This window comes from Engystomops pustulosus, chromosome 2 (genome assembly GCF_040894005.1).
Source record: "Engystomops pustulosus chromosome 2, aEngPut4.maternal, whole genome shotgun sequence".
NCBI lineage: Eukaryota > Metazoa > Chordata > Amphibia > Anura > Leptodactylidae > Engystomops > Engystomops pustulosus.
The window spans coordinates 14326509-14351124 of record NC_092412.1 but is presented as its reverse complement, the minus strand read 5'-3'; the positions used below and the strand labels follow the sequence as shown (position 1 = coordinate 14351124).

Sequence of the window (24616 nt, the reverse complement as noted above, 5' to 3'; positions counted from 1 at the left end):
GTGGGGGATGTTGCATATGTGTGTATATAAGGTGTGTATATACTATGTGTGATTGTAACTCACGTATGTGTACAAATATGTATATGTTAAGGTGGAAGAGGGGCCCCATGCAGAAGATATGGGGCCCTGAGTTCTTTAGTTATGCCTCTGCATTTGTGCACACATTTACTTTTCTTTGCCCGGCATCTCCTGGTTCTGGTCAGATCTCTGGGCTTTTATCAACATTTTTTATTTATGAAATGTACTTGAGGGAGGCCTTATTTTGTGTCACCATCAGAATCCTCGGCCCCCTCCAACACTGACGCTCTGCTCCTCAGGAAGGCACACCCTGACTGTTACTAGGGGAAAGCCAAGGACACTTGGTCTTTCCTCAGCAATGTGAAGCCATTGGTCTCTGACCACTGCGTGGCCTTCTGCCTCAGAGCATTAGAGACGCTTTATGGAGGGAATGGGCCTTGTGATAGGAGCTTCCTTGTCCACTTTTTCAGGGCCTTACTGAATTCTTTCAATCACAAATGGGAGAGAGCATGATCTCTAGCTGTCCAAAACACAAACTAAACAATTAACATGTTGTTTATTCCCTACAGGGAATCAAAGGGAAATAGCCATTTCTTGTATCCCAGTCTCCAAAATATACAAAAATCTGATAGTTCTGTGAAATCTTTAATAAACAAATTAAAACTAGATGTCAAGGCAGTGATGCTGCAGGAGATGACATTGAGGCCCCGGGGCAGGTACAAAACATTATGAAAGACAATTCAGGCGCATCGGGGAGGAGCGACTCCCGAGCACAGATACGTTTACACCTAAACACTTGTGTTCAGAAAGTAGTAACACACAATTTACCGGTTATCAGGACAAAACATGGTACTAGCCCCCAAATGCAAATTATATCAATCATATGGGGAGGGGTGATTGTAAAAATCTTTGATCAACTCCGGCACAGCTTCACTTCTACCGAGACACCGGGGGATGAGCTGCTGACAATGTAAAAACAACATTTGTACTGTGTTTATTTACAATAGGCAAATTGTATGGAACAGATCTTTATAGGAACATAATGATTACCTAAGCACCTGCCCACATCTCCAATCTTTGGATAATCAGCAGAAGTTATCTTATGGATTGAAGTCCAACAATCAAGCTCCGAACTGGCCACACTTCTTACACTGTAAACAGTAATATCTCTTCTACACCGGGTGTTGTTTTCTCTTGTGTTCAACAAATCGGTACTTACCACTAAAACATTTTCCACAATCAGAACATGAAAATGGCTTCTCCCCTGTGTGAATTCTCTGATGTTTAATAAGACTTGATTTATCTCTATAACATTTTCCACATTCAGGACATGAAAACGGTTTCTCCCCTGTGTGAAATCTTTGATGTTCAACAAGAGCTGATTTGTGCCTAAAACATTTTTTACATTCAGGGCATGAAAATGGCTTCACCCCTGTGTGACTTCTCTGATGTCTAAAAAGCTTTGCCTTTTCCCTAAAAGATTTTCCACATTCAGTACATGAAAACGGCTTCACCCCTGTGTGAGTTCTCTGATGTCGAATAAGAGCTGCTGAATAACTAAAAGATTTTCCACATTCAGTACATGAAAAGGGCTTCTCCCCTGTGTGATCTCTCAGATGTCGAATAAGAAGCTCTTTGTACATAAAACATACTCCACATTCTGAACAGGAAAATGGCTTCTCCCCTGTGTGAAATCTTTGATGCCTAACAAGACCTGATTTCAGAGCAAAACACTTTCCACATTCATTACATGAAAACGGCTTCTCCCCTGTATGAGTTTTCTGATGTTGAGAAAGCCTATCTTTTCCCACAAAACATTTTCCACATTCAGTACATGAAAATGGCTTCTCCCCTGTGTGAGTTCTCAGATGTCTAGAAAGATTTCCCTGAAACGTAAAACACTTTCCACATTCAGTACATGGATACTGCTTCTCCCCTGTGTGAGTTCTCTGATGTACACAAAGATCTTTTTTTTTGTTAAAACATTTCCCACATTCTGCACATGAAAATGGTTTCTCCCCTGTGTGAACTTTTTGGTGTTGATTAAGACCTTTTAACTGAGCGTAACATTTTCCACATTCAGTACACGAATATGGCCTCTCTCCTGTGTGAGTTCTCTGATGTACACAAAGATCACTTTTAGCTTTAAAACATTTTCCACATTCACTACATGAAAACGCCTTTTTCCCTGATTTGTGACTTGTCTGATGCTTATTAAGAATTGATTGATTCCTAAAACATTTTCCACATTGAGGACATGAAAATGGCTTCTCTCCTGTGTGAATTTTCACGTGTTGATCCAGACTTGATTTCTGCTTCTCACATGAAGACTTCCTTTTATCTCCACGATTTCCCTCCTTTCTGGAAAGATGTGACTGATTATCTTCTACTTTACCACAAGAAGATGAGGGGGGGCGTCTACGGGAACGTCCTTTACGTTTGCTTCCTGAAAATTCAAGAAATCAATATTGGAATTTTCCTTTACAAGCAGAAGTGAAGCAACGTGTCAGTAACATACAGTCAGCTATGGATAGAAAACTACCAACATCATAGATATTCATTGCTTATATAATACATTGTCAGATAATCTGATGAGAATCCAACACCAAATACTAAACTGAAGTCATCAAATCCGAAGGAACAAAATTCTTCTACATCCAGGACATAAGAGGATTGTGTAACCAGAGATTCCCATCTCACCCCAGAGCCTAACAGTCCTAGAAAATGGCTGAAATAAGTGGAGGAAGTCGCGTTCAGCCCCATATACAGGACACCTGTACTATAACATAACCACCATCCAGATACATGGCCAGCTGTATACTTCATGCTTAGTGAGATAGATTAACTTGAAATTTTATTACCATTCAGTTCTTCCATTTATATATCTATAAATTACTATATCTCCAGCCTCAAATGTCTGAGGAGAGGAAACATCCAATAATATCCCTCGGAGCCTCATAGTAACACAACATGTGGGTACAGACGGATGTGACTGGAGGAGGAGACCAGAGACAGATGAGCCGGTGTCTATGTCATCTCCATCTCCTCCCCTGGATGTGACCTCTCCCTGCAATGTATAAGGGAAGAATAACCCACAAGATACATGAAAGGCTCTTACCCTCCTCTGTCACTGATGAGGGGATTTCCTCTCCGCTCCTCCTTCCACCACAACTTTCCTGGAAAGATCCAACATGAAGGACATGAGAAAACAAGGAAATGTATCCAGAGATTATCTTATATCCAGGTGTTCCGGATGTTCATCCATAACCCATTTTTCATAAAGGCGAGTTATATATGTCTCAGCCACTTGGAATGTGATCACATATCTCTTTGTATTACACTTATATTCATGTCACTCATATTGTTCATAAATATAAGAATTATTTATTCTGTCTGGAAAAAAAAACACATATTCTGTCGGTCACTGACTGATTAGGTTTCAGCAAGATGCTTCTGTTTTTCATAGGAAATTATCCTGTGGTTACAAAGTCTCCTGGATTTGTAAGTCGGATGATACAGAATGATTTTGACCAGAGGTCGAACCACCTCGAAGACGTATCTTGCAGAGTTCACGTTACCTCATTGATCTTCCACTACAAGAGGCAGGAGACTAACGAGCTGCAGTTTTGACTTCACAACAATATCATTTGTAACTCTAATTTATGCTTTGACCAGTAGGTCGGACTAAAGGCGGGGCACCCGAGGCGCATGGCCCGGGGCCACCACCACTTTTCCCTTAAGGGGGCCCCCACCAAATGATGATTCAGAATGTGAGGGTTCAGCTCGCCATAAGTCCATAGCAGAGTGAGGGATCAATAAGTTCCCTGCTCTGCCATAGACGATCGGAATCATATACGGTATCAAATATACATGTAAGAAAATATATGTGGGAAGGATAACATGACGAAAGAGCCGTAGAACATACGAACATTTGCGTTAGATAAAAACCAAAGTTAAGTAACACCCATTATCACGACATTTTTTAGAAAAACAGAGGGGATATAGCAGGAAGAGTAATTTAAAAGCATAAACTTGACATATTGACTTGACTTGATTGTTGCGCACGTGCTGGCTACGATCTGACGGATTTAACATTTGAATTTGTTTCGCAAGCCATGCACCGGGAAGAAGTTGGTGGAAAAAAGCGACAAGCAGTATATCGGACGCACAATCTTCGTGAATAGCGCTGGAGTCCATAATCGACGGACAACGCACAACGGGGATCGCGCAAGGGACGGGTAAGTAAATGTGCCCCACTATCTTTATTCTATCACTAATATTATTGTGATACGTCATTTATATAGTTTCTGTAATATATTTTTTACAATTTTACTGAAGAAAAACTAATAAAGAGAAAACCTCTTTTATTTTCGTATCATCATCTTTTCGGAACATAGCTTTAATAATTCTTGGTTGATGGAGCTGGTTTAGGGCTTATTTTCATATGTTGAGTTGTCGTTTTCAGTGGTACCATTTTTACGCACATAACTTTTTTTTATCACTTTTTGGAAAGGGAATATATTTTTTAAAAATTACTTATTTCCCAGGTTTTTGGGGTATTGTTTTTATAGTGTTTACCAAGCAGGTCCAATAATTGTTACGGAAGCGGTGATTGAAAAATATGTGGAGGTAATTTTTTGTAATTTTGTGGGTTTTTTTGTACTTTATTAAATGTGTTTAGGGAATGGTGGTGTTTAGGGGACTTTCACTTTATTTTAATAATAATTTTTATTAAAAAGACTTTATTAAGTGTTTGAATGTGGCGGTAGATGTCCTTTAAGGGAGAATCTACAGCCACTCTACTCATCTAGGCGTAGAAGGCTGTCTGCATCGTGCACGGGAAAGTGAGTATTGGCCAAGTATTAATGACCACATTAAACTTAGATGGCACAATGTGAAATATGTGCAGAATATAGCAATCGAAGGAGACGTTGCAACCATTTGGTTGTCCAAGTAGGTCATGGTCAAAGATGGACATGGACCTCTTCACATGGACTGACAAATAATACCTGATCACCGTGGACTATTTCTCCAACTTCTGAGAAGTGGACTATTTGCAGGATAGACGGTGAGAACAGTGATAAAAAAAACTCAAGGCCCATCTTGCCTGATATGGAATTCCTGATACTTTGTTCTATGACAATGCTGCTCAATTTACTTCAGAAGAGTTTAAAAGATTTAGCACAACATGGGAATATAACCATCAGACATCAACTGTAGGATATCCCCAAAGTAATGTAAAAGGAAAGTCAGCAGTAAAAACAATTAAAAGACTAATGCAAAAAGCAAAGCAGACAGGTCCAGATGTATCTCAGATATACTGGGTCACAGAAACACCACCACACAAGGCCTCCACAGCAGCCCAGCTCAGAGGCTCATGAGTAGATGACCCAGGACACTCTTACCAACTACTAGTCATCCGCTAAAGCCAAAGTTTGTTGAACAAGTTTGTGATCAATTGAGAAAAAAATCGAGAGGCAAAAGCTTTTTATAATAACAAATCAGCAAAAGATCTGCCTGAACTTTAGAGAAACGATAAGGTGCGGATACGGCCCAGCAGCAAATATGACAAGCACTGGCGAAAGGCAAAGGTAGTCCAGAAACTGGGGCCGTGGACTTATGACGTTATAGGAGAGGACGGAAGGAGAATAAGGAGAAATCGGAGACATCTGAGAAAAACACATGAATGAGATGATGTTTGGCCATTTGAACATTATCAAGATATCCAAGGCAATGAGACATAAGCCAGGAGGAACAGGGACAGCTAAAATTGAATCTATGAAGAGTGAGGACAGTAACCAGAGACATAATGACAGAATCAGAAGAACACTCAAATGTTTGTGGCGAAACATCTTATGTTACACGAGCTGGCAGGATGATAAAAAAGCCAGCCCACCTCGAGGATTATAACGAGAAAACATTTATCGACTCAACCTCGACCTACCACAGTGACCATCATCATCATCGTCCGATGGCTCCTCCACCCACTGCTGCTGGAGAAGGTTAGTACAAAGCTTCATTATATAAATCAACATAGAATTTACAGGAATCGCAGCTCCATCTACCTGATGATCCAGTGGGACATTCTGCTCTGGATCTTCTGGACAATCTTGGGAATTTTTAAGACTAGAACATGTACCTGGTGGATTTCTCTGACTGGATCCATCTATAGGAAATATATACAGTGACTGATACATTGTCTATATGTGATGATGGAGGAGGTGACCTCACACCTGCTCTTTCCTCTATAATCAGGTCTCCTCTTACCTGGTGATGTGAGGGGCTGGTGGTCCTCCATCATGATGTCCTTGTACTGCTCCTTGTGTCCTTCTATATACTCCCACTCCTCCATGGAGAAATAGACAGTGACATTTCGACATCTTAGAGGAACCTGACACACACAATGACACCCATCATCTGTCATCACCCCGTCACCTTTCTTGTGTACAATGTCCCAGCATTCCCGGCAGCGCTCACCTCTCCGCTCAGCAGCTCAGTGATCCTGGAGGTAAGTTCTAGGATCTTCTGCTCATGTATCAGTGAATGAGGTAGAGGCTCGATGATGGGGCTCTGAGTCCATCCTCCTGACAAAAGAGGAGTCACACACTCACTATACATCTTCTTCACTACTGTGTAATCCTGTGTATGGAGAGACACTGATCACTACATAGAACTTAATAAACTTTCATCTTTCAAGTTTAATTCATAGAGATACGCGTGATGTCCTGTAAGACTCTCACCTCCACAGTGATCAAGGAGATCATCTCCAGGATGAGGTCTAGGATCCTGGCAACCATCTGGTCTCTGTCCTTCTCTATCCGTGGTGGGCCCTTCCCCATCATGATGTCCTTGTACTGGTCCTTGTGTCCTTCTATATACTCCCACTCCTCCATGGAGAAATAGACAGTGACGTCCTGACATCTTATAGGAACCTGACACCCACAATGACACAGTCATCACCCAGACACCTCCCTTGTGTTATTGTACAATGTCCCAGCATTCCCGGCAGCGCTCACCTCTCCGCTCAGCAGCTCAGTGATCCTGGAGGTAAGTTCTAGGATCTTCTGCTCATGTATCAGTGAATGAGGTGGAGGCTCGGTGATGGGGCTCTGGATCCATCCTCCTGACACACGGGGGGTCACACACTCACCAGACGACTTCTTCACTACTGTGTAATCCTGTGTATGGGGAGACACTGATCACTACATAGATCCTAAGAATCCTTCACCTCTCCAGTCATTTCTCGCTGTTATTCCTAGAGATAAGAGCCGTGTCCTGGGAGACTCTCACCTCTCCGGTTATCAAGGAGATCATCTCCAGGGTGAGATCCAGGATCCTTGTATGCATCTGGTCTGTATCCTGGACCGTCATCCTTTAATGAAAAGTCGGTCTGTGAGGCTTCTGTATCTAAAGAATCTGAAGAAAAATTAGGACACAGGATAAATTCTATTTGGAAGAACTTCTTACTATAGTCTTGCGTGTATTTATTCTATGCCACAAAAAAATCTCTATTTCTATAGTTGCACCCTGAAGCTGTGTAACACTTGATGCCTAAAGCTGTTCCCCTTTCTTTTTACAATTGTTTTCCCAGGTCATTTGATGTTGACTGCATTTGTTGAGGGCCACTGGTGAGTGAGAAGTTTTACCACCAACACTGTGTGATGACCGCTTACTGCTGCCACATATGCAGATATGTTTTACATGGTGGGCAATGGAAAACAATGCCTCCTTTTGCTAACTCGAAAGGCTGCCCCTTAAAGGAGTTTTACCATGATTCACATGATTTGTGATTAAGCCAAACCAGTATCTCCATTCCAGAAGGAGCAGATTCTCAGATGTAGAGAGCGCTGTGCAAAGTTTTATCCTGTTGGTCTTTTTTTCGATTGAAAAGAGCTTTATTCAAGTTTCACACAGAAAAAAACTTACATACAGTGTGACACAGCGTGGGCTTTGTACATGAACACATAATAGATTAAGATTCACTCCTAGCATTACAGACACAAAGCAAAGACTATGACATCCTAACTCTATGCCAGAAATGCTCCTCTAACAAGCTCCACCAAGCAAAAACACACATGTGCAATCAAGGAAAACTACTGACCTTTTGGAAGAAAACACAAAATGGGGAGAGGGATACAGGGTGTTTTGTTCACAGGCCCGAAGCTTTATTGACAAACACAGACACAATAGGAAAAGATATGGAGGAAGTAGAAGCTTGAGAGGTCTCCACTTCCTGTCTGCCGCATGCAAATGAAGTAGAGTCCCATGATTCCCTGCTCCGGTGCAAGGGAGCTCCGGTTCTTGGGAAAAACAAACTGGAAACAATTGGGGGACGGGTGGGTTCCCTTAAAAACAGGTAAGTCCAGGGGGAAAAAAAGCAATAAAACAAACAGCCATTGATGCTCCACTGGGGATTCAGGGAAATATGCTAATATGTTTTCCAAAGTGAGAAATGGAAAACAATGCCTCCTTTTGCTACATTGAAAGGCAGCTCCCTTAACACAATTCACCTTTCACTCAGCCAAACCAGCTCCCTACGCTGTACTGTAGGGGACTGCCTTTCAACATATTTGTATATTTCCCAGAATCCCCTAGTGCAGCATCAATGGGTAGAAGTCTCCACACGCCTATAAGGCGGCCTTAATTGGTAAACTATCTATAAGGAGAACTCTTACTTCCTGACCCTATTGCTGCAACAGATAGTTTATAGCCCAGAAGCCTAAGTCCACCATCTAGCTCAATGTGAATCATTATTCAGCAGATCTACGTGTTTCAGGCACACATGGTGCCCCTAACTATGAGCGAGAGGCCACTACTTAAATGGTTTTGACCGGAGTTTGGCATATCCACACAGGTGTTTGGTTGGATATGTTTAGTCCGGGGCCTGCTGCCACCCTGCTGGTTCCACCCTCACCCCCTGATGATGATCATCGTGAGATTGGAAATTTCTCTACAGACGCCATATTGTTCAACCGCTGATTGGCTCTGGCCATTTTCCGGATTTTGATAAAAGTTGGCCTCTCTCACCCGCCGGATCTTTGTACTATATGCCGAAGAGAAATCTAGTACCCTTGCAATATTCCTGTGTATTGATCTCCCGTTGTGATCCTGTACCTGTTCCAGTTTACGCTTCTCTGCTTCCAGTCCTAACCTTCTGCTCTGCCTCTGACCCTGAACCTCTGCTGCCTGTCTTGACCTCCTGCCTGTCCCCAACCACGAACTTGCCTTCAACCAGCTTTGCGGCGGCTCTGGTGAAGACCAGGTGCCACTTAGACTCTGGTCACAGGTGTCGGCTTCTGTCATTGTCAGTGGTGGTCCAGTGGGTCCACTACAACTGGAGCCTGACAATGTTCCATAACAGTAGCCCAAATAGTAATGAGTACCCTTATAAAATTCAATTCAGTAACTTTGACTACTATATTGGAAATGTAACTGTGCCCCACAGTAATGGCACTCTGACAGTAGCTTATATAGAAACAGTACTCCCACAGAAAAGAATAAAGTAAAAACACTAACAAATATAGTAATTGTGCCACAGAGAGGGCTCTGAGTGCCGCCTCTGGCACCCGTGCCATAGGTTCGCCACCACTGCACTAGTCTCACTATACTAATAGTGCTCCCGCATTCGTCAATTGAGTAAATGTTTCCTTTCACTAGCCGATATAGTACTGATGAGTGATGAGTACTGGTAATGAGTGGGCTATTGAAATTCTGGTTTGTTGAGTTTGGCTTAACTCTAGAAAAAAGTTTGGTTTGTGTAATCAATGGGGATGTGAATTTTAAAACACAATAACGGCTGAATGGGGGTAATACCAGGGCAGCAGTTCTGACAAAAATGGGCTTCGTAGAGTCCTTATAATAACATTTTAGAACATGTTGTATATGGTATTTTATTTTTTAAATAAAACATTAAAAATTAAACAAGAAAAGAATATAAAAATGATTTTAAAAAACAAATAAAATGCTGTTAATGTTCCACATTGTGACCGTGCTAACTCTCCATCCCGAGGTGGTGCTGGTACTCCTCATGTTTTCTTCATCCTTATGCTGCCACTGAGATCTTAATGTCTGATGGGAACTCCGACCAGTTGTGTCTCCACCAATTTATGATTTACTCCCTCATTTGCTTTAGTGGTGGAATGAAGGAGGCTATGCTTTCCTTGTAGCATGGATCCAGCAGGGTGGCCCCCAGTTATCAGAACAGATGACTATCCGGTCAATGTGGGTGTTGTTGCCCAGGCACTGGAGCATATAGTGGCTCATAAAGTCGAGTCTGCCCAAAGGCAAGGACAAGCTGCCCTCTGTGGGAGATGTCTCCTCCTCCTCTAGCCACACTCCAGTGACACCAATTAGCTGCTCCGGGTGTCACCCTGCTGTGGGAAAAATCCTCTTCCTACAAAACTGTCCCCTGGCTGGATCGTGCAGTACCTGACTACTGGTCCGCAAAGCACTCAGGGAATCGGCAGTCCTGAGGAATTGTGAAGATTTATCCAACGGAGCTATCCTCAGTCATACCAAGCAGTGTTACAAGGGGGACTTTATACCCACAGGAAGGGACCTCATCTGTGACATCACTATGTACAAGTTATATAATACATAGTAAGTTTACATATGAAGACATATTAGTATATATGCTGTGAGTGTATGCAGTGCAAATGCAATGTTTCAAAGTCTAAAAGTAATAAAACATACAGTATGTGTAGACTTGCAGACACCTTGATCTGGGGACCCGTTGTGCCATATAAACCAATCAGAGTTAATGTGTGATTGTTACTAAGCAACCTACCTACAAATTAAGTGTAGCGGAAGCAGGAGAACAATAACTGACGTATGGAGTACCTGAGGATTCAGCCCTGGTGGTACATCGCTGCTGCAGATCAGTCTGGAGCTCAGAGAAGTTTGCTGACGTCACTCCCAGCAGACTCTTCCGCTCTCAGGAAGTGAAAAAAAGACCAAAAAGGAACAATGTCCCTCTGTTGGACAAACAAAGGAACTGCAATGGTCCACATGTCAGTTGTGAGGTGTACCTCAGGACTAAAGGCATTGCACAGCGCACCTTTTATTGTGTTCACAACTTGTTGGATCAGAACAGGGATGGCCTTCTGGGAAAAGTAGTGGTGTCTGGGAATTACATACTGTGGGACAGCCGCCGGCATAAGATCTTTAAAGCCGTCAGACTCCAGCAGCCTGAATGGTGGTATTATTTAGAAATGCTCTTATTCAGGACCAGAATAACCCAAACTTCCTCTTTCTCTCCATTATTTGGGGCATAGAAAGCTTAATGGTTGGTGAGGCGACAGTAGTGGTGCTGCTTGTTGTTGGTAGTGGGGACAGGTGGCCTTTCCGTGGAGACAGATGGCCTTGTCACTCAGAAGGCGTTAGTAGAGACTGGGTCAACCAAGGCAGCATATGGGGCCTCAGGTGTTCCCAGGCTTTTTTGGTGTCTCATTCACTTTGGCACATCCTGCAAATGACACATATTCTGTCTTCTGTACTTTGGGTAAATACAAACCTTTGTGTGTTGACCTGCTGGCCGTGCATGCAATGTCATGGCTATGGCACCTTTTCACATGTTCTGGTGGCTGCCTGGGCTGTTATGACCACCAACTCTTTCTCCGAACTATCACTGCCTCCCAACCAGGTTGGGTATAGGATCTAATTGTCACCCCCTGAATAATCTACCACCTAGCCCTCAAAGTGTATAGAACAGTATTAAATATACAGTATTATCCCCAGATAATATAAAATGTATATAGTGGGCCTCCATATTAAAAAAACACAATTTATTTATTTTTTTTTAAATACCAGGGTTTTTCCGAACCCGTCCGGTTTTCTAACGGCGCACCCCCCCAATTTCCCTCCCATGCAAGCTGGCGCCGATGCGACGCAGTCCGATCGCGTGTTCCAAAACCCAGGGCAATTCGGCACATAACCGAAATAATCGGGAAAACCCGACGGAATCGCGGCCAAAGGACCCTTAGGAAATGAGCCCCAGTGTGTGCACAAGGCCTTATACCCCCTTATAAAAGTTCACTCATAAATATACAGAAATATCTGAATACTAAACCGTGTATATACCTGAACATACATACACTATATACACAGACTACATTATGAGAATCCTCTTATAAGCCACTTACTGTGTTTTATGAAGGGGACTGATAAGTGGTAGCTCCTCAGCTGCATGCTGCAGCAGGCTGGCAGGCAGGGCTGAGGTAATGGCTGCCGCCTCCTCCCTCACCCTCCATATCCACACTGGAGTCTGCACACACATAGACTGGGCTTGTGTGAGGAGCTGCTGGGGGAAGGAGATGTGACAGCCTGTGGAAGGGGTATAAGAGGCTGGAGGAGAAAGTTCCTGTGCTGTGGGGATGACGGGACCTGTTTCCGCTCACCGCCCCTACTATAAGCCTGAAGCAGGAGGGCTGGGGGCGGGGCTTCTCTCTGCTCCCGCTCTCATGTTTCTTCTCACAGACATCCGGGGCACAGGAAGCAAGTATTACGTCATATACCACAGACAGATAGTAAGTATTACCTCACATACTAATGAAAGGGAGTGAGTATTACCACACATACTAATGATAGGGAGTGAGTATTACCTCACGTACAGGGGGCAGGGAGTAAGTCTTACCTTACATACTGGGCACAGGGAGTAAGTATTACCTCATATACTGGAGACAGGGAGTAAGTATTACCTCATATACTGGGGACAGGGAGTAAGTATTACCTCATATACTGGGCACAGGGAGTAAGTATTATCTTATATACTGGGGACAGGGAGTAAGTATTACCTCATATACTGGGCACAGGGAGTAAGTATTACCTCATATACTGGAGATAGGGAGTAAGTATTACCTCATATACTGGAGATAGGGAGTAAGTATTACCTCATATACTGGAGATATGGAGTAAGTATTACCTCATATACTGGGCACAGGGAGTAAGTATTATCTTATATACTGGGGACAGGGAGTAAGTATTACCTCATATACTGGGCACAGGGAGCAAGTATTACCTCATATACCGGGCACAGGGAGTAAGTATTACCTCATATAATGGACATAGGGAGTAAGTATTACCTCATATACTGGGGACAGGGAGTAAGCATTACCTCATATACTGGGGACAGGGAGTAAGTATTACCTCACATACTGGGGACAGGGAGTAAGTATAACCTCATATACTGGGCACAGGGAGCAAGTATTACCTCATATACCGGGCACAGGGAGCAAGTATTACCTCATATACTGGGCACAGGGAGTAAGTATTACCTCATATACTGGGGAGAGGGAGTAATTATTACCTCATATACTGGGCACAGGGAGTAAGTATTATCTTATATACTGGGCACAGGGAGTAAGTATTACCTCATATACTGGGCACAGGGAGTAAGTATTACCTCATATACTGGGGAGAGGGAGTAATTATTACCTCATATACTGGGCACAGGGAGTAAGTATTATCTTATATACTGGGCACAGGGAGTAAGTATTACCTCATATACTGGGCACAGGGAGTAAGTATTACCTCATATACTGGGCACAGGGAGTAAGTATTACCTCATATACTGGGCACAGGGAGCAAGTATTACCTCATATACTGGGCACAGGGAGCAAGTATTACCTCATACTGGGGACAGGGAGTAAGTATTACCTCATATACTGGGGAGAAGGAGTAATTATTACCTCATATACTGGGCACAGGGAGTAATTATTACCTCATATACTGGGCACAGGGAGTAAGTATTACCTTATATACTGGAGATAGGGAGTAAGTATTACCTCATATACTGGTCACAGGGAGTAAGTATTACCTCATATACTGGGGACAGGGAGTAAGTATTACCTCACAGACTAAGGACAGGGAGTAAGTATTATGATGAACATTCGATCCTCTACGCCTAATGTTGCTATTATATATTAACACTGCGACCCAGAACATGTCCATAAAGCTATATGTACACCAGTTAAGGCCCACATATACCTAAAATCACGCTGCACATTACATGTGAAAATGCTACACTAACATATGCCGCCACTCAGTACACAAGTCTCTGACTTCATCTTAAAGGCACAGTGTCAGCCTATGCATGTGCATAGGCTGACACTGCTAATAGTATACAACAACACTTTCGAGTAACCGCTCACTCACGTGGACCTCGAAGAGCCGTGGGAAACACTTCTGTAGAGTCCGGTGCTCGTATCCCGAATGGGCTTGTCGGAACGCCCTTTGACAATAGTAGAAGAGGAAAGGGTAGAGATCGGCACTCCAGGCTAGTTTAAAAGACTTTCTTCTTTATTCAAAAATCCATAAAATCAGTGCAAGTGAACATAGTGCATAGTCCATTAGACCTACGCGTTTCGAACATTAGTGTTAGTTCTTACTCATGGTCTGGAGACTACTGGCAAGGACCTATGTTAAAAAAGCATACAACAGGTGCATCGGATTATACTGATTACCGCATGCGCATACTAAAGCAGCTAAACATATTGTTGTGTAAACATAGAAACAGATAGTTTACTAGCAGAGACAACGTTACATGGATTGTAACGATAAATTACAGGTATACATGCTAATATTAATATAGATACATTGTATCTGTTTTACTATTCAGACCTTTGGGTATACGAGTGTCTAGTTGAAGGATCCATAACATCTCCCGATTGCGGAGTTTATGTGTACGATCCCCGCCTCTGTTTGGAGCAGTAACCCTTTCTATGCCGGTGATGTTGAGATTGGTAAGATCTCCATCGTGTTTGTCCAAAAAATGTTTGGACAAACTAGATATATTTTTATCTGGCAACCGTGTTTTTGAACCATCTGCTATATGTTCTGCAATGCGTTTTTTTAGAGGGCGTATTGTGCTACCCACATACTGAAGATTACACTTTGTGCATGCTGCCAAATACACTACGAATTTAGTATTGCAATTAATAAATGCTTTTATGTTCCATTGCCTATCCGAAGTGTTATTGGAAAAAATGGTGGTATTATGCATATAAGCACAACAATTGCATCTATTGCCCCCACATTTGTAGGAGCCTTTAACAGTGAGCCAAGTTTCCCGAGTCCTGTTCTGTTGTGATATATATGTAGAGGGGGAGACTGCATTACCAATAGTACGTGCTCTGCGTGATACAAACTTACAACCTTTATCTAAGACTTGTCTCAGTTTATTGTCCGCTGTTAACATCGGTAAGTATTTCTTAATTATAGCCACTACTTGTTCAAATTCGTTGCTATAGGTGGTAGAAAAAACCACTGCAGCAGGGCTATTGGATTTTTTGCCATTGTCACTCAAAAGAGATTGTCTTGTTTTAGATTTGGCTATATTTATAGCTCTATTTATAACATGTTTGTGATACCCTCTTTCCATTAGTCTAGTGGTTATGTTGTTACATTCTTTAGAGAAAGAATCTTCAGAACTACAACTCCTGCGAGCACGAATAAATTCCCCTACTGGTAGGTTTTTGATCACATGTGGAGGGTGACAACTAGATGCCTGTAATACCGAGTTGCCACTAGTATCTTTACGATATAGTTCCGTCTGTATGGATTTAGTCTCCGTATTACCCATCAACATGACATCCAGATAGGGTATTTTATGCTTATCAGTTTCATAAGTAAATGATAGATTACAATTGTTGTTATTGATGAAACTGATAAAATTGACGACGTCCTGCTCACATCCATCCCATATGAGCAGGGCGTCGTCTATATATCTACCATACCAATAGATATTATTGACAAAAATGTTGATAGAATTATACAAGTAATTTCTCTCCCACCAGGCTACGTAAATATTTGCCAATGATGGCGAAAAACATGAGCCCATAGGGCATCCCTGGGTCTGCATATAAAAAATTTTGTTAAACGAAAAAAAAATTTCTACCACCTATAGCAACGAATTTGAACAAGTAGTGGCTATAATTAAGAAATACTTACCGATGTTAACAGCGGACAATAAACTGAGACAAGTCTTAGATAAAGGTTGTAAGTTTGTATCACGCAGAGCACGTACTATTGGTAATGCAGTCTCCCCCTCTACATATATATCACAACAGAACAGGACTCGGGAAACTTGGCTCACTGTTAAAGGCTCCTACAAATGTGGGGGCAATAGATGCAATTGTTGTGCTTATATGCATAATACCACCATTTTTTCCAATAACACTTCGGATAGGCAATGGAACATAAAAGCATTTATTAATTGCAATACTAAATTCGTAGTGTATTTGGCAGCATGCACAAAGTGTAATCTTCAGTATGTGGGTAGCACAATACGCCCTCTAAAAAAACGCATTGCAGAACATATAGCAGATGGTTCAAAAACACGGTTGCCAGATAAAAATACATCTAGTTTGTCCAAACATTTTTTGGACAAACACGATGGAGATCTTACCAATCTCAACATCACCGGCATAGAAAGGGTTACTGCTCCAAACAGAGGCGGGGATCGTACACATAAACTCCGCAATCGGGAGATGTTATGGATCCTTCAACTAGACACTCGTATACCCAAAGGTCTGAATAGTAAAACAGATACAATGTATCTATATTAATATTAGCATGTATACCTGTAATTTATCGTTACAATCCATGTAACGTTGTCTCTGCTAGTAAACTATCTGTTTCTATGTTTACACAACAATATGTTTAGCTGCTTTAGTATGCGCATGCGGTAATCAGTATAATCCGATGCACCTGTTGTATGCTTTTTTAACATAGGTCCTTGCCAGTAGTCTCCAGACCATGAGTAAGAACTAACACTAATGTTCGAAACGCGTAGGTCTAATGGACTATGCACTATGTTCACTTGCACTGATTTTATGGATTTTTGAATAAAGAAGAAAGTCTTTTAAACTAGCCTGGAGTGCCGATCTCTACCCTTTCCTCTTCTACTATTGTCAAAGGGCGTTCCGACAAGCCCATTCGGGATACGAGCACCGGACTCTACAGAAGTGTTTCCCACGGCTCTTCGAGGTCCACGTGAGTGAGCGGTTACTCGAAAGTGTTGTTGTATACTATTATAGTTTGTCGGGTGAAGCAGTTTCACGCACCTCACATCACACTTTTGCTACGATGTTTTTGATGCATAAGAAGTTTATTGCACTTTAAGACCTTCAGTGTGAACAGGACCATATGTGAGAGCCCTAAAAATCTGATACTTGCCAAAAAAGTGTTTGTTTTATATATGGGAATCATGCAATAATACACGTTTCGTTTCGTTTGGAAGCACTTCATAAATAGTTGTATGTGAGTCTTGGCTACCCAAATTGTGGGACATATATAGATGTTTTTTCAGATATCATTTTTTGCATAGGTGTTTTTAACAAGATACAACAGGAACATGGATACTGTTAATACTGCTTTTGAAAATGTGGACAATAGTACCAGAAGGAATCGCGCAGCAGAGATTTTTTCTAAACAGGGAACAGAAAATTCTAGTGTGCGTTTCTTAATGCAGGAATTGGAAATACAAATGTCAGATCAAGTAAAAATTTGGTGGGATTATACAACTTTGCAGTCATACTTGGAAAGAGCGATGATACCGAGGGGTCTCAGAATCAAGAAACTCCCAACTGTAGTGTACAATGATGATTTTTCTAAACAATGGAATCAAATATTATCAGAATGTTCCTTGAATTTAATGAAACTTATCATCTCTATGGAAAAAGAAAAACTGTCGGCCATAGAAGGGGATATTGCCAAAATACGCGAATCTTTAAAGCCGCATATAGACAAACAGGAATTTAAAGATTTGGATGTTAAACTTAAAGAAAATATTGCGGATATGGAAAATGCTATAACACAAATTAAGCAAAATAAATTCAATAGAGATCTACGCGACTATGAAAAAGACTGTGTGTATACATGGCATGCATATAGAAGACATGGCCGTACTACATCATCTATTCTGAGGAATTCCAATAGACGCAAATATTCCCACAATACGAGTAAGGTGGGCTTCACCTCATCTGAACAGGAATCAACAGACGTGGTGTCAGAAGATTCAGATAGTGAAGGTGCAACTGCAACGAATTATACCCGACAAACGCATAAATCAGAACAGACAAAAAACTACAAAACACAACAACAACAAAAAAACCCCAAAAATCCACTGCAAAAAAACGCACAAGACGGGCAGGAAAAAGACACAACCACTCAATACAACACCAGAGCTACGAATTCCAACAACAAGAAGCGGAAGAATTAACAGTTTTGAATTTATCGGCATGTATTCTCACTCCAGAACAAAAACAGGTGCTTGCAAAAGGTCTTAATTTTGTACCTTCTACGAATTTTGATTTGTATCATACTTTACTGGATGTCAATAAATTTGTACGATCATTAACGCTGAGAAGACATTTTTTCAACCAAGACTCCATAGAGACTGAACAAGGACATAATATACTTGAGGATGGTGATATAATTATACATAATGAATTTAAAGATCATGCCTTTCGAGATCAATGCGTTATCTTAGACTTACAACAATTATCAGACAGCAACAGAACTAAACAAGAAGATGTTTTGCCTATATCCATCAAGAATCCCAAATTTTATCCCATAGGGTCCAGAACAAATGAAATGGACATGTTTCAAACATTAGTAGAAAGGGACCTACAGGACCTCAACAAGAAACTCCAACATAGACAACGGAACATGTCCAGAACACAGGAGAAGGCATTGAAAGAATTGCAAAACAATGAAAACATAATTGTCCGTATGGCGGACAAAGGTGGCTCAATTGTTGTCCTGGACAGTGGTCTATATGAGAACTGCATAATGTCAATGTTGAATGACACTACGATATATAAAAAATTAGATAGCGATCCCACCAATAACATCAAACAGAGAATAATACAAAATGTACAATGGGGAGTTTCCCTGGGTTTGCATACTGATAAGGAGGCTTTATTTTTGGTTCCAGATTTTCCATTATGTCCAATCTTTCATGCTTTTCCCAAAACACATAAAAACATCTTTCCCCCACCCTTGCGCCCAATTATATCAGGGGTTGATTCCATTTTAGAGCGACTTAGTGGGTGGTTAGATTCCTATTTACAGCCGATGGTGAAAGCATTACCTGGATACATACAAGATACAAAACAAATATTACAGATTATGGAAAAACTCGATTGGAAGGAAGGCTTTTTGTGGATTACATGTGACATAGTTTCCCTATATACAAATATTCCACATGACAAAGCGCTAATAGCATTAGAACAACATATGAAGCTATTCACTGACTATTCTTACGAGCTACAACAGTATATTCTCTCAGTAACACATATATTACTCACCAACAATTTTTTTACGTTTAACAAAATTTTTTATATGCAGACCCAGGGATGCCCTATGGGCTCATGTTTTTCGCCATCATTGGCAAATATTTACGTAGCCTGGTGGGAGAGAAATTACTTGTATAATTCTATCAACATTTTTGTCAATAATATCTATTGGTATGGTAGATATATAGACGACGCCCTGCTCATATGGGATGGATGTGAGCAGGACGTCGTCAATTTTATCAGTTTCATCAATAACAACAATTGTAATCTATCATTTACTTATGAAACTGATAAGCATAAAATACCCTATCTGGATGTCATGTTGATGGGTAATACGGAGACTAAATCCATACAGACGGAACTATATCGTAAAGATACTAGTGGCAACTCGGTATTACAGGCATCTAGTTGTCACCCTCCACATGTGATCAAAAACCTACCAGTAGGGGAATTTATTCGTGCTCGCAGGAGTTGTAGTTCTGAAGATTCTTTCTCTAAAGAATGTAACAACATAACCACTAGACTAATGGAAAGAGGGTATCACAAACATGTTATAAATAGAGCTATAAATATAGCCAAATCTAAAACAAGACAATCTCTTTTGAGTGACAATGGCAAAAAATCCAATAGCCCTGCTGCAGTGGTTTTTTCTACCACCTATAGCAACGAATTTGAACAAGTAGTGGCTATAATTAAGAAATACTTACCGATGTTAACAGCGGACAATAAACTGAGACAAGTCTTAGATAAAGGTTGTAAGTTTGTATCACGCAGAGCACGTACTATTGGTAATGCAGTCTCCCCCTCTACATATATATCACAACAGAACAGGACTCGGGAAACTTGGCTCACTGTTAAAGGCTCCTACAAATGTGGGGGCAATAGATGCAATTGTTGTGCTTATATGCATAATACCACCATTTTTTCCAATAACACTTCGGATAGGCAATGGAACATAAAAGCATTTATTAATTGCAATACTAAATTCGTAGTGTATTTGGCAGCATGCACAAAGTGTAATCTTCAGTATGTGGGTAGCACAATACGCCCTCTAAAAAAACGCATTGCAGAACATATAGCAGATGGTTCAAAAACACGGTTGCCAGATAAAAATATATCTAGTTTGTCCAAACATTTTTTGGACAAACACGATGGAGATCTTACCAATCTCAACATCACCGGCATAGAAAGGGTTACTGCTCCAAACAGAGGCGGGGATCGTACACATAAACTCCGCAATCGGGAGATGTTATGGATCCTTCAACTAGACACTCGTATACCCAAAGGTCTGAATAGTAAAACAGATACAATGTATCTATATTAATATTAGCATGTATACCTGTAATTTATCGTTACAATCCATGTAACGTTGTCTCTGCTAGTAAACTATCTGTTTCTATGTTTACACAACAATATGTTTAGCTGCTTTAGTATGCGCATGCGGTAATCAGTATAATCCGATGCACCTGTTGTATGCTTTTTTAACATAGGTCCTTGCCAGTAGTCTCCAGACCATGAGTAAGAACTAACACTAATGTTCGAAACGCGTAGGTCTAATGGACTATGCACTATGTTCACTTGCACTGATTTTATGGATTTTTGAATAAAGAAGAAAGTCTTTTAAACTAGCCTGGAGTGCCGATCTCTACCCTTTCCTCTTCTACTATTGACACTGCTAATACCCTGCAATACATAAGTAATACAGAGTATTACCATGAACAAGCAATCAGTTGATCGCTTGTTCATGTCCCATGGTGGAAATTGTCAAAAAGTTAAAAAAAAAAAAAAAAAAGTTTTTCAATAAAAAATAAGTTTATAAATCACTAAAAATGCCATAAGCGCCAAAACAAGTACAGAGAGATATAACGCTCAAAAAAGTCTAAATCATAACACAAACCCCACATATATAGTATCAACCCGTCCGTAACAATCCGTAGAATAAAATTAAATAACTATTGAACCCATACGATGAACGCCGTTAAAAAAAAAAATCTTTAAAAACCCGCCATAAATTATGATTTTTACCTATTGAATCCCACAAAAAATGCAATAAAAAGTTATCAACAAAACATATGTACTCCACAATGATACTGTTGCAAAGTACAACATGTCCCGCAAAAAAACAAGCCATCAACCAGCTCTGTAGCCAAAAAAGTAAAAATGTTATGCCACTTGGAAGACGGCGATGCAAAAGTGATAGATTTCCCCCCACATTAGGGTTTTATTTGGCAAATTTAGTAAAACATAAGAAAAAATATTCACGTCTGATATCCCCATAATCGCATTGACCCCTAGAATAAAGATAACATGATTATTAGTCTATACGGTGAACACGAAAAAAAAAAATCTAAAAAATCCAGTACAGAATTGATGCTTTTTTACTGGTGACCTCAAAAAAGTTCCTAAATTTTCAACAATAAGGGATACCAACCACCAAAATGGTAAAACTGGAAAAAGCATCTCATCCCACCAAAAAAATGCCATCACATGGCCCCAATAACGAAAAAGCGAAAATTTTATAACCTGCAAAATGGGCCAACGAGGAAACTGAAATCCTGGCAGCTGCAGGTCCCTCCTTCCTTTCTGTGCGCCCATAAAACAAGTAAGGGCCACATGTGAGGGGTCTTTGTATTCGGGAGAAATTTCATAACAAATAGTATGGTGGGTTTTCTTTTTTTATCTTTTGGAAATGTGTAAATTTTAGGGCTAAAAGAACGCATAACCGACAAAATTTGACCATTCTAAATTTCACTATGAAGATCTTGGATTGTTTTGACCTCCTTGGTAAAACCTGGAATACCCCATTTGGTGACATACCGGATTTGTTACCGGTCCGAAAGCATACAGTGCACTATGCCTTAAATCCGAACAGTTTTCAGTTCCACGTTAGACGTTTTGGCTGCTCCTAGTTCTATTGCTATCGCAGTTCCTTTGTTTGTCCAACAGAGGGACATTGTTCCTTTTTGGTCTTTTTTTTCACTCCCTGAGAGCGGAAGAGTCTGCTGGGAGTGACGTCAGCAAACTTCTCTGAGCTCCAGACTGATCTGCAGCAGCGACGTAGCACTCCCAGGGCTCATTCCTCAGGTACTCCATTTGCCAGTTATTGTTCTCCTGCTTCCGCTACACTTACTTTGTAGGTAGGTTGCTTAGTAACAATCACACATGAACTCTGATTGGTTTATATGGCACAACGGGCCCCCAGATCAAGGTGTCTGCAAGTCTACACGTACTGTATGGTTTTATTACTTTTAGACTTTGAAACATTGCATTTACTCTGCATACACTCACAGCATGTATACTAATATGTCTTCATATGTAAACTTACTATGTATTATATAACTTGTACATAGTGATGTCACAGATGAGGTCCCTTCCTGTGGGTATAAAGTCCGCCTTGTAACACTGCTTGGTATGACTGAGGATAGCTCCGTTGAGGAGCTGAAACGTTGCACTTTGGTGGATAAATCTTCACAATTCCTCAGGACTGCTGCTTCCCTGAGCGCATTGTGGACCAGTGTTCAGGTACTGCACAGTCCAGCCAGGTGACAGTTTTGGAGTAGAAGGAGGAGAATTTTTCCCACAGCAGGGTGACACCCGGAGCAGCTTATTGGTGTCACTGGAGTGTGGCTAGAGGAGGAGGAGATCTCCCACAGAGGGCAGCTTGTCCTTGCTTTTGGGCAGCGTAGACCTTATGAACCACTATATGCTCCAGTGCCAGGGCAACCACACCCATTTTGACCGGATAGTCACCACTTCTGACAACTGGGTGGCCACCCTGCTGGATCCATGCTACAATTCCACCACTAAAACATGAGAGAAAAATGAGGGAGTAGAAGCATAAATTGGTGGAGGCACAACTGGTCGGAGTTCCCATCAGACATTGAGATCTCAGTGGCAGCACAGGGACGAAGAACGCATGAGTAGTACCAACAGCACCTCAGGATCGAGAATTAGCTTGCATCACAGGCAGCTTGGAGATTGTCCCGGATATTCCCCCCCAGGTCCCGAACTGGCTGTGGTTGTCCGCATAGTAAATACTTTCAAAGCCAGAACTCATAGTACTGAATGGCTTCTACAGACATCGGGCAGGGAATCCTTTTGAGAGAAATGTCCGGTTAGCGCAGAGCAGGGACCAAGTCATCAGGATCAGATCACCATCTGTCCATATATGATCACTACATCTCCTAGGGCTCCCCAGACACAAGCTCTTATTTAAATTAATTAAATAAATTTCTGCCCAGCCTAGGATTCAAATCAAGACCTCACAGCTCCACCTGCCATAGAGAGACAGAGCCTCTCACCACTAGGCTATAGGCTTAGTGGATGTCTGTCAGTGGATTTTTTGGTAACTAAGAGCTGTTACCTGTTACTGTTACACTGTGATACAGGCTCCATACACTGGTATATAGAGAGGGATCTTCTCAGAAATTATTATTGTAATTAATGAGACAATTTATTATTATTATTATTTTTATTATTATTATGGAGACAATTATTATTAATAAAAATAATAATAATAATTGTCTCATTAAAGGAAACCTACCACTTGAAGTGGCAGGTTTCAGATGGAAATACCGAGCACCAGCTCAGGGTGAGCTGGTGCCGGAGCTTATTTTTGTTAGTGTTTTAAACCACTGTATTGTGGTTTAAAACACTTTTTAAACTTTATAGCCGGCGCAGGGAGGTACGCACTCGGTGCTTACCACAATACCACATTACCGCGCGCATGGTAAGCGCCGAGCGCGTACCTCCCTGCGCCGGCTATAAAGTTTAAAAAGTGTTTTAAACCGCAATACAGCGGTTTAAAACACTAACAAAAATAAGCTCCGGCACCAGCTCACCCTGAGCTGGTGCTCGGTATTTCCATCTGAAACCTGCCACTTCAAGTGGTAGGTTTCCTTTAATTACAATAATAATCTCTGAGAAGATTCCTCTCTATATACCAGGGCAGTAAGTCTGTGTAACAGTCACAGGTAACAGCTCTTAGTTACCAAAAATCCACTAGCCCATAGACTAGTGGTTAAAGGCTCTATCTCTCTATTGCAGGTAGGGCTGTGAGGTCTGGGTTCAAATCTCAGGCTGGGTAAAAATGTATTTAATATTATTTTTATTATTGAGATGTTGATCGTTATTATGATATTATGGTAAAAATTTGGGGTGTGATTGGAGGTGTGGCTTAGGGGGAATCGCTGGCTGCGCTTGCCGCCGTTTTGTCCCTCTTTCCCTTCCAGAAATGTTGGGAGTTATGAATATACCGGTTTGGCTTAATCACAAATCATGTGAATCATTACTTTTTGTAAGTC

The 24616-nt window shown here is 41.2% G+C and overlaps 3 protein-coding genes across 9 annotated transcripts in view; 2 read left to right on the top strand and 1 right to left on the bottom strand.

Annotated features, from left to right (window-relative positions):
- Window positions 1-650: 650 nt before the first annotated feature.
- The window catches only part of LOC140119798 (uncharacterized), a 66667-nt gene continuing 42701 nt past the window's right edge, over window positions 651-24616 (bottom strand). For 2 of the 7 annotated variants that reach the window (XM_072139192.1, XM_072139191.1), the window contains exons 2-9: window positions 7309-7434; window positions 7035-7196; window positions 6759-6950; window positions 6496-6657; window positions 6286-6409; window positions 6084-6184; window positions 3137-3194; window positions 651-2464 (exon numbers count right to left, since the gene is read on the bottom strand). In XM_072139192.1, the coding sequence (XP_071995293.1) occupies window positions 1191-2464; window positions 3137-3194; window positions 6084-6184; window positions 6286-6409; window positions 6496-6657; window positions 6759-6950; window positions 7035-7196; window positions 7309-7389 (2154 nt within the window). In that variant the 5' untranslated portion in view covers window positions 7390-7434 and the 3' untranslated portion in view covers window positions 651-1190. Of the gene's footprint in view, window positions 2465-3136; window positions 3195-6083; window positions 6185-6285; window positions 6410-6495; window positions 6658-6758; window positions 6951-7034; window positions 7197-7308; window positions 7435-8119; window positions 8324-10804; window positions 10824-10857; window positions 11236-12158; window positions 12482-24616 lie in introns of those variants that run through there. The other 5 variants (XM_072139189.1, XM_072139190.1, XM_072139194.1 and 2 more) reach the window with 5 other exon arrangements.
- Window positions 12462-21574, top strand: LOC140119864 (uncharacterized). Its single transcript, XM_072139293.1, has 2 exons — window positions 12462-12542; window positions 17342-21574. The coding sequence occupies exons 1-2, from the start codon at window positions 12477-12479 to the stop codon at window positions 18233-18235; spliced, it is 960 nt and encodes a 319-aa protein (XP_071995394.1). The 5' UTR covers window positions 12462-12476; the 3' UTR covers window positions 18236-21574.
- Window positions 22314-24616, top strand: part of LOC140119963 (uncharacterized) — a 1020783-nt gene continuing 1018480 nt past the window's right edge. The window contains exon 1 of the mRNA XM_072139399.1: window positions 22314-22397. The gene's annotated coding sequence lies outside the window, so the exon portion shown is untranslated. The remainder of the gene's footprint in view (window positions 22398-24616) is intronic.

Coding starts and splice junctions, on each gene's coding strand:
- LOC140119864 (XM_072139293.1), top strand. CDS start 12,477: ATGTTTCTTCTCACAGACATCCGGGGCACAGGAAGCAAGTATTACGTC. Junction 12,543..17,341: donor TCATATACCACAGACAGATA/GTAAGTATTACC, acceptor TTTTTTGCATAG/GTGTTTTTAACAAGATACAA.